This window comes from Erinaceus europaeus, chromosome 5 (genome assembly GCF_950295315.1).
Source record: "Erinaceus europaeus chromosome 5, mEriEur2.1, whole genome shotgun sequence".
Lineage (NCBI taxonomy): Eukaryota > Metazoa > Chordata > Mammalia > Eulipotyphla > Erinaceidae > Erinaceus > Erinaceus europaeus.
Window position 1 is genome coordinate 13,138,321 of NC_080166.1, and position 16,792 is coordinate 13,155,112.

The 16,792-nt window shown below is 49.4% G+C and overlaps 1 protein-coding gene across 5 annotated transcripts in view; it reads left to right on the top strand.

Annotated features, from left to right (window-relative positions):
- ADCY2 (adenylate cyclase 2) overlaps positions 1-16,792 on the top strand; it is a 289,600-nt gene that overhangs the window by 178,982 nt on the left and 93,826 nt on the right. For all 5 annotated transcript variants that reach the window (XM_060191138.1, XM_060191139.1, XM_060191140.1 and 2 more), the window contains 6 exons: positions 656-767; positions 3,871-3,998; positions 8,370-8,528; positions 10,795-10,927; positions 14,600-14,776; positions 16,677-16,720. In XM_060191138.1, coding sequence (XP_060047121.1) covers positions 656-767; positions 3,871-3,998; positions 8,370-8,528; positions 10,795-10,927; positions 14,600-14,776; positions 16,677-16,720 — 753 coding nt within the window. The remainder of the gene's footprint in view (positions 1-655; positions 768-3,870; positions 3,999-8,369; positions 8,529-10,794; positions 10,928-14,599; positions 14,777-16,676; positions 16,721-16,792) is intronic.

The window sequence follows — 16,792 nt, forward strand, 5'->3', positions numbered from 1 at the left end:
GCTAGAAACTGTGAAAAATAATGTTACCATGAATCAGGGTCTGGGTTCAAGCCCCCTGCTCCCACCTACCAGGTGGAAGATTCATGAGTGGTGAGGCAGGCCAGCAGGTGTCTCTCTGTCTCTCTCCTCCTCTTAGTATCTTTGTCCTGTGAAATAAAAGAAAAATAGAAAAGGATGCAGGTTTGACACACACACCCACACCTGCAGGGGGGAAGCTTCACAAGGGACGAAGCAGGTCTGCAGGTGTCTCTCTTACTCTTTACCTCTCTGTCTCCCCCTCTTCTCTCTCAATTTCTCTGTCCTGTCCAATAAAAATGGAAAAATGACCACCAGGAGCGGTGGATTCGTAGTGCCGACATCAAATTCAGGTGACAAGCCTGCAGTCAGGAAAGGAGCTTGGGGGCTGGCAGATTTGGATTCCTCGATGGGGGTGGGGGGTTTAAGACTGTAGAAACACCTGCTGTGCAGAGCCGAGAAGCCGTACACATGTGTAAGCAAAGGCACTGCACGCGGTAGCCCCTAGTAAAAATTCAAAAAAGAGTCACAGTAACGATAATAATAAACTATGAAAAGGAGAGGCTGCTCCTTTCGCACGGGAGAGAGAAGCACACTGAGTGAGGGGCCGTGAGTGCTCATCCCTTCTTGCTCCCTGCAGCATCCTGTATGCCGACATCGTGGGCTTTACCCGGCTGGCCAGCGACTGCTCCCCTGGAGAGCTGGTCCACATGCTCAACGAGCTCTTCGGCAAGTTCGACCAGATCGCCAAGGTGAGTGTCGGCAGCCGCTGAGGTGCTTGGCTGGCTTGTGTCCTGGGCCCCTTTTGAACTCGCTTGACATTTTCCCAAGAACACCCTGCGGGTATGCACTGGACAGAGGGGTGGATGTGTCTGTCGTCGGGGTGCAGAGGAGAACAGCTCCTGGCTTTCCCCACACCCTGATACAGGGCACTGGCCTTCTGCTAAAGCTTGGACCTACTTGGGGAATGAGAAATGCCGCAGCAGGGGAGTGAACACACATGCCTGTCTCTTTGGACGGCTTCTGCTTCACTGTGATTCCTGGCTTATGTCACAAGGAGTCCATGCAGCAGGAGGGGAGAGGACCAGCCCAGCTGTCCCTGCTGTGCCGCTCTGAGTCACACCCTGGACGGCTAGCAGAATTTCCTTCCACCCAGGACATACCACCTTCATGCCTGTTGAGCAGAACTCTGAAGCGATGCCCTAGGCAGGGTGCACAAAGCTCCCTGAGCCCTTTCTCTACACCCCTGCCACTTTTGAGGTCAGAATTTCAGTATTTAGCAAGCATCTTTTTTTTAAGTATTTATTTATTCATTTTTCCCTTTTTGTTGCCCTTGCTGTTTTATTGTTGTTGTTATTGATGTTGTTGTTGGCTAGGATAGAGAGAAATGGAGAGAGGAGGGGAAACAGAGAGAGGGAGAGAAAGACAGACACCTGCAGACCTGCTTCACCGCCTGTGAAGTGACTCCCCTGCAGGTGGGGAGCCGGGGGCTTGAACCGGGATCCTTACGCCGGGCCTTGTGCTTTGCACCACCTGTGCTTAACCGCTGCGCTACTGCCAGACTCCCACAAGCATTTTTTTTAAACCATCTTATTTATTTGGGTAGAGTCAGAGAGAAGTCAAGAGGTGAGTGGGGAGATAGAGAAGAGAGACACCTACAGCCTTGCTTCACCATTTGTGAAGCTTTCCCCCTGTAGTTGGGGGTCAGGGTCTTGAACCCGGATCCTTGTGTATTATAGCATGAGCACTCAACCCGGTGTACCACTACCTGGCTCCTTGAGCATCTTCTTGTTTATAGGAGACATGCAGGGTCACAGACAGACCCAAAGAAGAACATGCATCCTAGCTTGTGTGTTCCTTGTCAGACAGGAAGATAAAGGTATCCACAACATTGCCACATGGTTAAGAAAAAGATGATGGGGGGCTGGATGGTGGCGCACCTGGTTGGTTACAATGCGCCAGAACCTGGGTTCGAGCCCACAGTCCCCACTTGCAGGGGGAAAGCTTCGTGAGTGGTGAAGCAGGGCTGTAGGTGTCTCTCTGTCTCTCCTTCTCTATCTCACCCTACTTTCTCAATTTCTGACTGTCTCTGCCCAATAAATAAATGAAGTTGATAAACCATTTAAAAAGATGATGTCACCTTTCATTACTCCGAGTTTAAAGAGTTTGCACATAGAATGTGCTAGGCTTGGGGGGGCAGTTGTCTAGAACACCATTGTTTCTGGTTTTGCTTTATGTTTTTTTTATATTTTTATATTTATTTCTTTCTTTATTTTCACTTTTGTTGCCCTTTTTTATTGTTGTTGTAGTTGTTGTTGTTATTGGTGTCGTTGTTGTTGGATAGGACAGAGAGAAATGGAGAGAGGGGGGAAGACAGACACCTGCAGACCTGCTTCACCACCTGTGAAGCGACTCCCCTGCAGGTGGAGAGCCGGGGGCTGGAATCTGGATCCTTACGCCGGTCCTTGCGCTTTGCACCACCTGTGCTTAACCCGCTCCCGCTGCACTACCGCCCGACTCCCTTAGCTTTATTTTTCATGTTGTGCTAAGGAGTGACCAGAGTCCTCACACATCCGTGATCCTGCCAACAACGTGCCTTGTCCCAGTTTTTGCAATCAAGATACTTAGGGAGGGGGCTAGGCACCAGGTTAAGCACATAGGGTACAAAGTGTAATGATCTGCTCAAGGATCCAGGTTCAAGCCCCCAGCTCCCCACCTTCAGGGGGTTGCTTCACAAGAAGTGAAGCAGATCTGCAGGTATCTCTCTTTCTCTCTCCCTCTCCACCTCCCCCTCACCTCTCAATTTCTTGCTGTTCTATCCAACAACAATGGAAAAAAAAAAAAGACGACCAGGAGCAGTGGCTTCATAGTGCAGACACTGAACCCCAGAGATAACCCTGGAGACAAGGAAGAAAAAAAGATACTTAGAGGAGAAATCAAGAGACAGACACAGAGATAGGGGAGAGGCTGAAAGAGAACACCAAAGTGCTAAGTCACCCTCCATGGGCTCCCTGGGTGCTGAGTACAACCCCCTCACAGCCCTGCCACCCTCCATGGGCTCCCTGGGTGCTGTGCAGGGTGCTGAGAGAGAAGAGACCCCACAGCCCTGCCCCACCCTCCATGGGGCTTCCTGGGTGCTGAGTAGACCCCCCCCACAGCCCTGCCCACCCTCCATATGGCTCCCTGGGTGCTATGTAGGGTGCTGAGAGAGGAGAGACTCCATAGCCCTGCCCTCCCTCCGTGGAACTCCCTGGGTGCTGTGCAGGGTGCTGAGAGAGGAGAGACCCCTACAGCTGTGCTTCACCCTCCATGGGGCTCCCTGGGTGCTATGCAGGGTGCTGAGAGAGGAGAGACTCCACAGCCCTGCCCACCCTCCATGGGGCTCCCTGGGTGCTGTGCATGGTGCTGAGAGAAGAGAGACCTCACAGCCCTGCCCTCCCTCCGTGGAACTCCCTGGGTGCTGTGCAGGGTGCTGAGAGAGGAGAGACCCCACAGCTCTGCTTCACCCTCCATGGGGCTCCCTGGGTGCTGTGCAGGGTGCTGAGAGAGGAGAGACCCCACAGCTCTGATTCACCCTCCATGGGGCTCCCTGGGTGCTGTGCCTGGTGCTGAGAGAGGAGAGATCCCACATCCCTGCCCACCCTCCATGGGCTCCCTGGGTGCTGTGCCTGGTGCTGAGAGAGGAGAGACCCCACAGCCCTGCCCACCCTGCATGGGGCTCCCATATGGTATCAGAATTCAACCCAAACCCTCACACTTGCTAAGGCATATGCTTGACTTACTGAGCTAGCTCTCAGCCTCAGTTCAGCTTATTCTTAATTCTATGTTTTTTGTTTTGTTTTGTTTCTATTTCAGGAGAATGAATGCATGAGAATCAAAATCTTAGGCGACTGCTACTACTGTGTTTCGGGGCTTCCTATATCGCTGCCTAACCACGCGAAGAACTGTGTGAAGATGGGCTTGGACATGTGTGAAGCCATCAAGTGAGTGTTACGATGACTGAGGTCTGTCTAAGTGGTTATAACTTAACAGAAGTAAAGATTTACTTATGACAGAGAGAGAGGAGGCGATGGAGGAGAAAGAGAGTGAGAGGGAGAGAGAGCTAGCGTATCGCTCTGGCACAGGCAATACCGGAGGTCAAATGAAACACCTCATGCTCCTGAGTCCTGCTGCATCACCTCCTAGCTGGTTAAAATATGTTCATTAGGCAGTTAGTTAGTTAGTTAGTTATCTTGAGAGAGCTGGGAGAAAAAGTCACCAAAGTACTGTTCATCTCTGACTTCAGGTGATGCTGGAAATAGAACCTACAGCCTTCTGTCCTCCGACAGGGTGAGCCAGCTCCCGACGCTGGTTACTAACTGTGGCATATGACTCAGTCACAACACTTGCTATTTCTCTGTGTATTGACACTGGCTGGATCACTGGCCCTTTGGAGAGAATATGCGTGTGCAGAGAGCTTCCTGCTCCTTGGGAACTTAGTCTGCGTGAGAATTTCTTATTGTTCTCTCCTTGGGAACTTAGTCTGCGTAAGAATTTTGTACTGTTCTCATGGAGCTGAGATGGCAGCAAGTTAGGCATCTGTGTTTGCTCCAATGGCTTCTTTTCACGTGGTATGTAGTGCATTACGTGGCTTTAGAAGATGAACCCAGGGCCTCACACAAATGCCATGGGCTTCCTGAACAGGCTCCTCAGCCCAAGTCTTTTTTAATCCTCTATACTATAGAGAGGGAGGGGGAGTACGCAGAGGGAGGGAGGCTCCCCCTGGTGCTGTGCATGGTGCTCCCATTTGACCCCAGAACCTCAGGTGTATGGTGATGCATGGCCTCCTGACCTACTCCCTGGCTCTCAAGTGATTCTTTCGTCGGTGGGTTTTTGTTAGCGATCTATCAGTGGCTGACAAGATCACAGGGCCCTCGCAGCACACCACCAAAGCACCGCTCCCCTCCTCCCACCACCAGCGCTAGCCACCCTCATTCCCACAGTCTTGGAGACAGTCTGCTTGGATTATTTTTATTTTTCAGAAGCTCATGTGTTCCATTTTCTAGCTCCACATATGTCTGAAACCATCTGTGAGTGTCTTCCACCTCCCTGCTTCCTTCCCCAAATCATTCTTGTAAATGTATCTCTCTCCTCTGAAGGACATATCCTGCACATCTGCGGTCACCTCCCTTTATTCCTATCAAATAATCAGGCTACACACACAAACTGTGAAAGAGAATGTAGCCTTTACCACCAGACTGCAAGTTCCTTGTCTCCTAAGAAAACAAGCATCATTCAGTCTGTATCTTAGTTTCTGTTTTCACCTGTAACGTATATTCTGTAGTCTCTGGAGTTTCCTTCAGTATAACAGCACAGCAGTAGACTAGAACAGGAGTCAAACAATGGGATTGAGAGGCTGGACTGTTGTCGGGGACCCCGCTTCTCAATCCGAACGAGTTAGCTGACCCACTCTGTTGCACACCAGAGGAGGGGGCTAAAAAGGTCAAATCGAGGGCAGCAGGGTGAGTACAAGCTGGGGGTCTTTCCCTGTGGATCTCTGCAAGAGACTAAGCCAAGGATCACCCCAGAACACTATTTGCTTATGAATCACGCCTTTATTGCATGGCAAGCAAGAGTTTTTGTAGGTTGGGGTAGGGGGAAGCACAGGGCGACTATGGCCTGGGCTTGTACGGTCGGGACTGTTGAGGGATACCTCACATGGTCAAGACAGCAGGGGATAGAGAGGTGATGAGGGTCAGTAACCATTGGGTAAGTGGTCAAGCGAGTTTGGAGAATGAGGAAGAAATGAGAACTGCCAGCTAGCACAGAGGGGATGTGGCCCCGCAGGAACCCTCTTGCTCAACTCATAAAGGCGAAAAGATAAATATGCGTCTAAATGCCCCTCCATTTTTCCTCCTCTCTCGCTGAGTGCTGATGAAGCTGGAGTTCTGAGCTCTTTGGTCATCTTCCCCTAACATTTCTCCCCCTCTGAGAGTATGAACCAAATTTCTTTTTAAAAATATTTATTTATTTATTCCCTTTTGTTGTCCCTATTGTTTTTTTATTGCTGTAGTTATTGTTGTTGTTATTGATGTCATTGATGGATAGGACAGAGAGAAATGGAGAGAGGAGGGGAAGGCAGAGAGGGGGAGAGAAAGACAGACACCTGCAGACCTGCTGCACCACATGTGCTGTGACTCCCCTGCAGGTGGGGAACCGGGGCTCGAACCGGGATCCTTATGCCGGTCCTTGCGCTTTGCACCATGTGCGCTTAACCCATTGCGCTACCACCCGACTCGCTGAACCAAATTTCTTTATGGGATGCAGAAGGTGGAAGGTCTGGCTTCTATAATTGCTTCTCTGCTGGACGTGGGCTTTGCCATATCGACCCACACCCCCACCCCAGCCTGTTTCTGTCTTTCCCTAGTGGGATAGGGCTCTGGAGAAGGGAGGTTCCAGGACACATTGGTGAGGTCGTCTGCCCAGGGAAGTCAGGATGGAATCATAGTAGTGTCTGCAACTTGGTGGCTGAAAAGCAGCAAGATATAAATAAAATGGGACAAAATGATTAATGACCAGAAAACAAAGAGTAGGAACAGAGCAGATGAGAATAGGGACCTTAGGGTAGAGAGAAGCTGGGAAGTCCATTTCAGGCATGCTCCCAGGGGCCCAGGGCTTTAGTAACTTTGGCTTGAGTTTGATCACCAGCGTGGCTAAACTCAGACTTCAGATCAGGTAACACTGAAGTACTCAAGTGTCCTGTGATCTGTCACTCACCTGTCAAGAACTGTCACATCCTTCTGCGTGCCTTACTTTGGGCTTGACTGCAGATTGTGGACAAGTGATTAATTATAGATTGTATGACTACACACACACACACACACACACACACACACACACACACACACTGCACCCCACAGTGAGCAGGGAAAGAAAGCATCTGAACAAATTTCAGACATTCTTTGTCCTTTCCCATGTGATGAGAGCAAGCATTTCTAGCTCTGCTTACTGAATCATGAGTTGGGGTGGATATAGGAATTTTAATTTTCCAAGCTGCGGAGAAAAAAAAAAGCATACATCTGGCTCTTAGAATTCTGCCACATTATCTCAGGGTGTTTTTTTTCCTCCCCCACAAAACTGAGTAACATGGGAGCGTGGGTATTTGCCGCTGTGGTCTTGCTGTTGCTGCTTATTCTTGCTTCTTCTGTGTCTGGACACCGCATTCACTCCACACCTCATTCTTGGGGTGCTAAACCCAATATCAGAAGCACTTCCGCTGAGGCATTGAGCTACCACTCATGCTAGGAGGGGGTTTGTCTTTTTCCTGTTAATGAAAAACTGTTCTTGATCAAGGCAGTAGTCAATATTCAGGATGCTGATGTCTAAGTAATTATGACTTCTCTTCACTAGCAAGCCCATCGATGGGCTTTTGTCCAGAAGCTTCCAGCACATTTTTGTTTAAGTGCAAGATATTTCAGTGAGTCACGTGGACTGTGTCCCCAGTCATAAAATCATTTGCTAGTCAATTCATTCCAACCCCTGAAATTCCCATTTTCTTTAAAAATGACACTGAGAATATGGGCCTTACTTTCCGGAGTGACTCCCTTAACCAGTCCGTTGTCTCAAAATGACCCAGTGAGGAGTGTCTTGTCCACTCCTGCTTCACCTTCCTGGCTCTCCGCTGACCACGTCTTTGGGGGAAAGAACTTTCATGTGTTAGAAACTGTTCTCTCTCAACAATATGATTCTTTTTTTAAAATATTTATTTATTCCCTTTTGTTGCCCTTGTTTTTATTGTAGTTATTATTGTTGTTGTTATTGATGTCGTCATGTTGGATAGGACAGAGAGAAATGGAGAGGGGAAGACGGGGGCGGGGCAGGGAGAAACACAGACACCTATAGACCTGCTTCACCACTTGTGAAGCGACCCCCCTGCAGGTGGGGAGCTGGGGGCTCAAACCCCTCAAAATGGGATACTTGTGCAGGTCCTTGCATGTGCGCTTAACCTGCTGCACTACTGCCTGGCCCCCTAAAATAAAATTTTAAAGAGTTACAGGAAAGTTTCCTTCTCTTCACTCGAAACAGCAACTTTCAGTCATAGGGAAGTCAAGAGGCTCATGGGAAGACTGTCACCAGGCTGAGGAAGTCTCGTCATGAACCTGCGGAGGCCCAGGAGCTGGTTCAGCAGTAGAGCACAGGGTTTGCAGGCGTGAGGCCCTGAGTTTGATCCCTGGCACCACCTATGACCAGAGTGACCCAGAGTGATGCTCTGGTTCTCAGGCTCTGAGGTTATTAAATAAAGACGGGCAGGGACTACAGGGCTATAAAGGAACTGCGTGTGCTCTGCGTGCTGACGTCTCTTCCCTCCTCTCTAGGAAAGTCAGGGACGCCACCGGGGTGGACATCAACATGCGTGTAGGAGTGCATTCTGGGAACGTCCTCTGTGGTGTCATCGGGCTGCAGAAGTGGCAGTATGACGTGTGGTCACACGATGTCACCTTGGCCAATCACATGGAAGCCGGAGGGGTCCCTGGGTAAGGACAAATGTTGTCTGTCTTTCTTTCCTTCTGTCTCTCTTCCTTCCTTTCATTTTTGTTTGTTTTCTTTTGTTTTGTTTTGCCCTCTGTGTTATCGCTGGGGCTCAGTGCTCACACTATGAATTCACAGCTCCTGGTGTCCCCTTTTTTTCCCATTTTTTTGGATAAGACAGAGAGAAACTGGGAGTCGGGCGGTAGCACAGCAGGTTAAGCACACATAGTGCAAAGTGCAAAGACTGGCGTAAGGGTCCCTGTTCAAGCCCCTGGCTCCCCACCTGCAGGGGAGTCTTTTCACAGGCAGTGAAGTAGGTCTGCAGGTGTCTGTCTTTCTCTCCCCCTCCTCTCTCCATTTCTCTCTGTCCTATCCAACGACAACATCAATAACAACAACAGTAATAATTACAACAACAATAAAAAGGGCAACAAAAGGGAAAATTAATTAATTTTTAAAAAAGACAGAGAGGAATTGAGAGAGGAGGGGAGAGGCAGAGAGACACCTGCAGACCTGCTTCACTGCTTCTGAAGCATCTCTCCCCCTCCCCGCAGGTGGGGCACCAGGATCTTTGCCCGGGTCCTTGCACTTTGTACTGTCGTGCTCTTGACCCGCTGCGCCCCCACTCAGCCCTGTGCCTTGTGGCTCTCCCTGCTGCCTCTCTGCTTGGTACTGGGAGGTGTTAACTACTCCCTGCTCAGCCTGCTGTGACCTCGGTGGCCTCCCTGAGTCTCCTGGGACCCTGCCTGTTGCACTCACCATAGGAACATGCATTGTGGAGTCTCCATTCCTCCCCTTGCCAACAGCTCGTGGCCACAGGCTGTGCCCTTCAGACCCAGAACTACAACTACAGGCGCCTAGCAGTTCGCACACTGGTGCATTGCAGCCCGTCCTTGTGTTGGAGGGCGCAGAGCAGACGTGGCATGTGTCCCTCACCAGAGACCTGGGGCAGAGCTGTGAGGACAGCACGACAGGCCGTAGCGCCCCCTCTGGTTAGGAAGGCACCATTCAGACAAGGGAGTCTTAGAGCAGCTGCTCTGTTTGGGGAAGCCAGAGAGCAGGCATTGAGAAAGGAGCGGCCATACTCCACAGACCTGAGAACATTCCCTGACATGACATCTATCTGTTTCTGACTCCGTGGGGCCAGGCTGGAAGTCAACACACACACACACACACACACACACACACACACACACACACACACACACCCTAGTTGGTGCCTGTCAGTTCAGAGACTCCTAGTATTCAGAGATCGTGAACTTTGACATACCTTTTCAAGAAATAGTTAAGAGAAAAAGAAAACTAGGGGGCCAGGCAGTGGCACACCTGGTTGAGCACACATAGTGCTAAAAGGACCACACAAGGATCCAGGTTCGAGGCCCTGGCTCCCCACTTGTAGAGAGACAGATCACAGGTGGTGAAGCAGGTCTGCAGGTGTCTGTATTCCCCCCCCCCTCTCTCTATCTCCCCTGCCCCTCTCAATTTCTCTCTATCCTGCCCAACAAAAATGAAAAAAAGAGGGGAGGGCACCAGGAGTAGTGGATTTAAAAAAAATTATTTATTTGTTTTCCCTTTTGCTGCCCTTGTTGTTTTATTGTTGTTATAGTGATGATTGTTGTTGTTATTGATGTCCTTGTTGTTGGACAGGACAGAGAGGAATGGAGAGGGAGGGGAAGACAGAGAGGAGGAGAGAAAGACAGACACCTGCAGACCTGCTTCACCGCCTGGGAAGCGACTCCCCTGCAGGTGGGGAGCCGGGGGCTCAAACCCGGATCCTTATGCCGGTCCTTGCACTTCGTGCCACGTGCGCTTACCCAGTTGTGCTACCACCCGACTCCCATGTAGTGGGTTTCTAATGCTGGCAAAAGAAAGAAAAGAAACCTCCAGGGGCCAGGTGCTGGCGCACTTGGTTGAGCACGCACTTTACAATGCGCAAGGTCCCGGGTTCAAGCCCCTAGTTCCCACCTACAAGAGGAAAGCTTTGCAATTGGTGAAGCAGGACTGCAGGTGTCTCTCTCTCTGACTCTATCTACTCCTTCTTCCTCAATTTCTGGCTGTCTCTATCCAATAAATAAGTAAAGGGAATACCAAAAGAAAATTTTTTAAAAACTTAAGAAAGAAAAAGGAAAGAGACCCCCACTGCGATTCATTTTTGCAGTCAGCATGGAGCCTTTTCAGTATTGGGGATGGGCAGATGATTGCTGAAATCACAAAGGAAATGGGCCTTCTTTGTTCCCTTGTGTCCTCGTCTGTGTCCGCGTGGGATCCCAGCCGTGTCCACATCTCATCGGTCACCCTCGAGCACCTGAACGGGGCGTACAAAGTGGAGGAAGGTGAGGGTGATGTCAGGGACTCCTACTTAAAGCAGCACCTGGTGAAAACCTACTTCGTGATCAACCCCAAGGTGAGTGTGGTCGTGAAGCCTGAGTGAACCCAGGGCTTGTGTGACTTCAGGGAGGTGGGAGACGGCTGAGGGCAGACACGTGGTGAGTCAGAAATCACTCGAGTGCTGTTCTGTCTCCTCGTGGAATGGCCAGGTCAGTCGTGGAACTCGGGGGCCAGGCGGCAGCTCGGCTGCTAGACCGCACACTGAAATCGCACAGGATCCTGACATCAAGCCGGGATTCTACCGCAGAACCGTGGGCAGCTCTGAGCGGGGCTCCTCAATGATGGGGCAGTGCTGTGGTGTCTCTCCATCTCCCTCTTCTCTCTTTCCTCGTTCAGAAAGGGACGGGGGGAGGTGGAGGTTTCTCAGCAGTGCCGCATGGACACGAGGCCCTGAGCTCAGTGCTCAGTGCTGTATAAAAATGTTAAAGGGAGAGTTGGGCGGGGCACACCCAGTTGAGCCCACACATTTATCATGCAAGGACCCAGGTTCAAGCCCCTGCTCTCCACCTGCAGGGGGTAGGCTTCACGAGCAGTGAAGCAGGTTTGCAGGGCTCTCTCTGTGTGTCTCTCGCTCTCTCTCTCTCCCTCTTTATTTCTCTCTCTCTCTCTCTCTTTCTCTAGCTTTCCTTCCACTTTCAGTTTCTCTCTTTCCTATCAAATAAAGTAAAAAGAAAGAAAGAAAAAAGAGAAGCCTTCCGGGAGCGATGGATTCATAGTGGTGGCACCAAACCCCAGCAATAAGCCTGGTGGCAATAAAAAAAACCTCATTTAAAAAAATATATAAGATGTTTCTAATTTGCCTATTTTTTTTTTTTGCTGGTCAGGGCACTTTTTTATTATTTATTAATGACTTATTATTTACTGTCGTTAAGTTCGGGCTGGCTTCTCGGGTGGGTAACAGAATCGACCAGAGACACACGGCTGGGCTGAGAACGCAGTTTAATCTTTATTCATGAGCAGGCAAATCACCACACCATGTGCTTCCCCATCTTTCTCCTCCTGCGGCTGTGGCTGGAACTCTGGACGTCTGTAGGGGCTCAGGGACAGGGACAAGGAGGCTGGGAGCAGTGGGTACGCGAAACTATCAGGGCTAAACCACAATCTCCCAGAGGTGGGGGGAAGGAGACCAAACCAATATGAAGCATACCAACAATTTATAAAATAATAGGGGTATAATCCCACACCGTTCCCACCACCAGCATTCTGTGTTCCCATCCCCCTCCAGAAGAAACTGCAGAGGTTCTCCCCACGGTCACAGATATGGGTTGATATCTATATCTATCTTTCTGTCAGTCTGTTTTTCCCTTTTTTTTTTTTTTTTTTACTTCTATGGTCCAATCTTCACTCTATTTCTAAGTCATACCTATAACGGCTTCCTTGTCCTTCCTTTCGTCCTATTCTCTCTCAGATGAGAGAAACAGCACCTGGCTTCCTCTGGTGTTTTCCAGATTCCTTTCCCTTTCAGTGATGGGATAAAAACAAAGATTCCTGGGGAGAAATATTATGGGTTCCAGTGGAATTAGTGCCCAGCACCCTCTGGTCATTTCCCCTATCATTTTCCCTCTAGGGGAAAGTGGGCCAAAATTCAGCAAGAAAGACCTCAGATCCGTCAAAACTGAGATCACAGCATCATAGAGATGCAGGTGACGGAGCTGGCTGGGGACACTTCTTCTTATCAGGCTCACTCCAGTGCATGAGATACGAAGCCTAGGGGACCCAGAGGACTGAGAAGGGGTCAGGGAGACATGGAGATTCCATTAAAATGTGAACAAAGAGCTCTGCGTCTGTGCGGAGAGCAGCAAACCACCATGGAAGTGGCAAATCATTTGGCAGCGGAAGAACAGCCCTGAATCTGCATCTCCCTCACTCGCAGGAAGCACACACAGCGAGCAAAAGCTGAAACAGGCAGGCCCTCGCTGGGCGTTGACTGTACGGCAGTGCTCCCCTGTGCTTCTGGAGTCTCCAGCCCAGGCCAGCTTTGCTTTGCCGGAATCTTTCTCTCTGGAGGGATAGGAACAGAATCCCAGAGAGGGGCGGGAGAGATGATGGCACAGGGAACCTTCAATCAAGAGAAACTTCTTTTTTTTAAATTAATTATTTATTTATTTCCCTTTTGTTGCCCTTGCTGTTTTATTATTGTAGTTATTATTGTTGTTATTGATATTGTTGTTGTTAGATAGGACAGACAGAAGTGGAGAGAGGAGGGGAAGACAGAGAGGGGGAGAGAAAGACAGACACCTGCAGACCTGCTTCACCGCCTGTGAAGCGACTCCCCTGCAGGTGGGGAGCAGGGGGCTTGAACTGGGATCCTTATGCCACCCCATGCACTTCGCACCATGTGCACTTAACCCGCTGCGCTACCACCCGACTCCCAAGAGAAACTTCTTTTTGGCAGCACTGCGGCATGAATCCTGGGCCTGGGCCTGGACCTGGGTGGGTGTGACATCACAGAGCAGCTTCCTGGCCCAGTTTATTTTTCGAGAAACAGAACAAGGGAGGACAAAGACAAACAGAGAAAAGAGACACTACAGCAGGGCTCCACCAACCCTGTGTGGTGCATGGTGATAAATCTGCAGCCTGATGGTAAGGCATGCACCCTACTGGCTGAGCCATCTCCTGACCCCATGGGAAGCTTCTTGAAGGAGCAGATAAGAGAAAGTCGGACATGCTCACAAGAATGAAGTGCTGTCTCATTCTTGTCTCTATTTACATTTCTCTGACAATGTCAGACACCAGAAAGGTCAGTAACAACAAATGCTGGAGAGGCTGTGGGCACAAAGGAACCACCTTCACAGCTGGTGGCAATGTCAATGGGTCCAGCCCCTGTGGAGAGCAGTCTGGAGACTCTCAGAAGCCTAGAAGTGGACTTGCCCTGTGACCCTGTAATTTCTCTCCTGGGAATAGATCCTAAGGAACCAAGCACACCCATCCAGAGAAATCTGTATATATCTGTTTGTAGCAGCACAATTTGTAATAGCCAAAACCTGAAGCAACCCAGGTGTCCAACCACAGATGAGTGGCTGAGCAACTTGTGGTCTAGATACACAGTGGAATACTACTCAGCAGTTAAGAATGATGAAGTTGGGGCCGGGTTGTGGCGCACCAGGTTGAGCGCACGTATCACAGTGCACAAGGACCCGGTTCAAGCCCCCGGCCCCCACCTGCAGGGGGAAAGCTTTGCGAGTGGTGAAGCAGGGCTGCAAGCATCTCTCTGTCTCTCTCCCTCTCCTCCTCTCAATTTCTGACTGTCTCTAGCCAATAAGTAATGATAATTAAAAAAATTTTAAAAAAATGAATGAAGTTACCTTCTTCACCTAGAGCTTGAAGGCATCCCGTGAAGTGAGATCAGCCAGAAAGAGCAGGATGAAGATGGGCTGATCTCACTCAGGGACAGAAGTGGGGACATCAGAACAGAAGGGGAAACTCCAAGCAGAACATGGACTGGGTTTGGTGTCTTGCACCAAAGTAAAGGACTCTGGGGTGGGGTTGGGGCTTCAGGTCCTGGTGCTGATGGTGGAGGAGGCCCTGGGCTGGGGGGAGAGTGTTTTGCAGAAAACTGAGAAATTTTACCCATGGGTAAGCAACTGTATTTACTGTAAACTCTTAATCCCCCCTAATTAGAAGAATTAAAAAAAGGAAATTTCAGATGCCAGGGCTTCCCCGTCTGAAGCTGTGCTTCCCACCCCAGGGAGAGCGGCGCAGCCCTCAGCACCTCTTCCGACCTCGTCACACCCTAGACGGCGCTAAGATGAGAGCCTCCGTGCGCATGACCCGCTACCTGGAGTCCTGGGGTGCCGCCAAGCCCTTCGCGCACCTACACCATCGAGACAGCATGACGACCGAGAACGGCAAGATTAGCACCACGGTAAGGTCCCCAGTCCCCGGCGCCCTGCCCCCGGCGCCCGGCAGCCAGGCCCTCAGGACTGGACAGCACCCACTCCTTCACCAGAGACTCCTACACAGGAGCTGCAGGAGTCAGGCTCAGCGGCCTCTTCATCCTCTCTGCTCATCCCCAGAGGTCTGAGCACCAAGCCCACCCCCTCAAGGATGCCACCACCGGGTGGCACTGTCTTTATAAGGGCACAAGCCAAGGTCATGTTTTTTCCCAGCAAACAACCGCAACTCAGCACATTGGAACTACTCATTTCATTTCCGTTTTCCAGAGCCCTGCTCAGCTGTGACTGATGGTGGTGCTGGGGACTGAACCTGGGACTTCAGAGCCTCAGGCAGGAGAGTTTTTATTGCTTTGAGTAACCATTGTGCTGTCTTCCCCACCTTTTACTTTTATTTTTGCTGGATGGAGACAGAAATTGAAAGGTAAGAGAGGCTTGCGCACTCATGCCCCTCTGTAAGATTATCTGCAGGCACACTTCACGTGTACACTACACAACCACAACCTACTTTCTCTCCTCGTCCTTGAAATTTCCAATTGGGAGTGCTTTCATGTTAACAAGCTCTTACTCTGTTTACAGAAACAGAAAGAGAGGAAGAGAAAAGGGGAAGGGAGGGAGGGAGGAAGGAAGGAATGAAAGAAAAAAGAGAGAGAGACCTGTCTCACTGCCCCCCCCCCACCAAAATCCCAGCACTGTTCTGTACGAGAGACCCTCCAATTTCTCTTCACTAACCAAAGGTTTTCTGTGGAATCTCTCTACATATGACATCTTCCTTCTGATGGTATAATTCCCTTTTTTATGATATTTTTTAATCTTCCGAGCTCTTTTCAAAGAAGTGCATCATCTATAGTCTTCCTAAGGGTACTATGAAATATGTACTATTTCACTCACCTAAGCAGAGATACAGTCACAAAGTATCCATGCATCATAGATGTATAAAGGGCTATGTTTGATTTATTCAAATTTTCTAAACTGTAGCACCTTCCCTTTCAATTTCTCTCTATCCAGCAAAAATAAAAGTAAAAAGGTGGGGAAGATATCACAATGGTTATGCAAAGCAATAAAAACTCTCCTGCCTGAAGCTGCAAGGTCCCAGGTTCAATCCGCAGCATCACCATTAGTCAGAGCTGAGCAGGGCTCTGGAGAAATGAAATGAAATGCAGTGAAATAAGTAGATGGTATTTCTTTCTTAAAATCCCCTGATAGAGATCATCTTGCCTATCAAGACTGCCTGTCAAACGGTTAACATTTTTACATCTCCCCGAGACGGGTGTCAGCACACCGATGGTGCCCCTCTGACAGCCTAGTCCAGGGACAACGATTGACTAGGTTGTGTGGCTGTGTTTTGTTTTCATGCATCTTTAAATATCTGATGTCAAACTACATTCATACTTGATTGTATACCATCTTCAGTCTGCTGAATGCCAGCCTTCTGCCAGCCATTATTTGGGCTCTGATCTCAGAGTGTAAATGTTATTATTATCATATTATTTTCTGTCACTGTTACTGGACCTCCCCCAGAAGAGTGGGGACTGGACTCAAGCCAGGGCTGTGTGCATAGTAAAGCAGACACCTTCCCAGGTGATCGATCTTCCCACTCCAGGATACAGATTTAAGATAAGATCCACCTGTCTTGACAGATACTGCCACCACCCAGAGTTTGCACACTATGCCACCCCTCCAACCATAGACTAAGACTCAATTTTGTTTCTCATTTAGAATTAAGCCCTTCTCTTCTCTCAGTGGGTAATTTTTAACTAAATGATACTCTTTATGATAAAATAAAGAGATAAACTATGCGTAAGTATCACCCCAACTTTATCCTTAAATTGTGCTTTTTCGAAACTAATAACCTTTCTTTCTTTCCAACAGGATGTGCCAATGGGTCAGCACAATTTTCAGAACCGCACCTTAAGGTATGGTACATGTTCTATTCATCATTTTTAAGGGCTTATTGTCTTTTATTTAGTTCTGGAAATAATTATCAT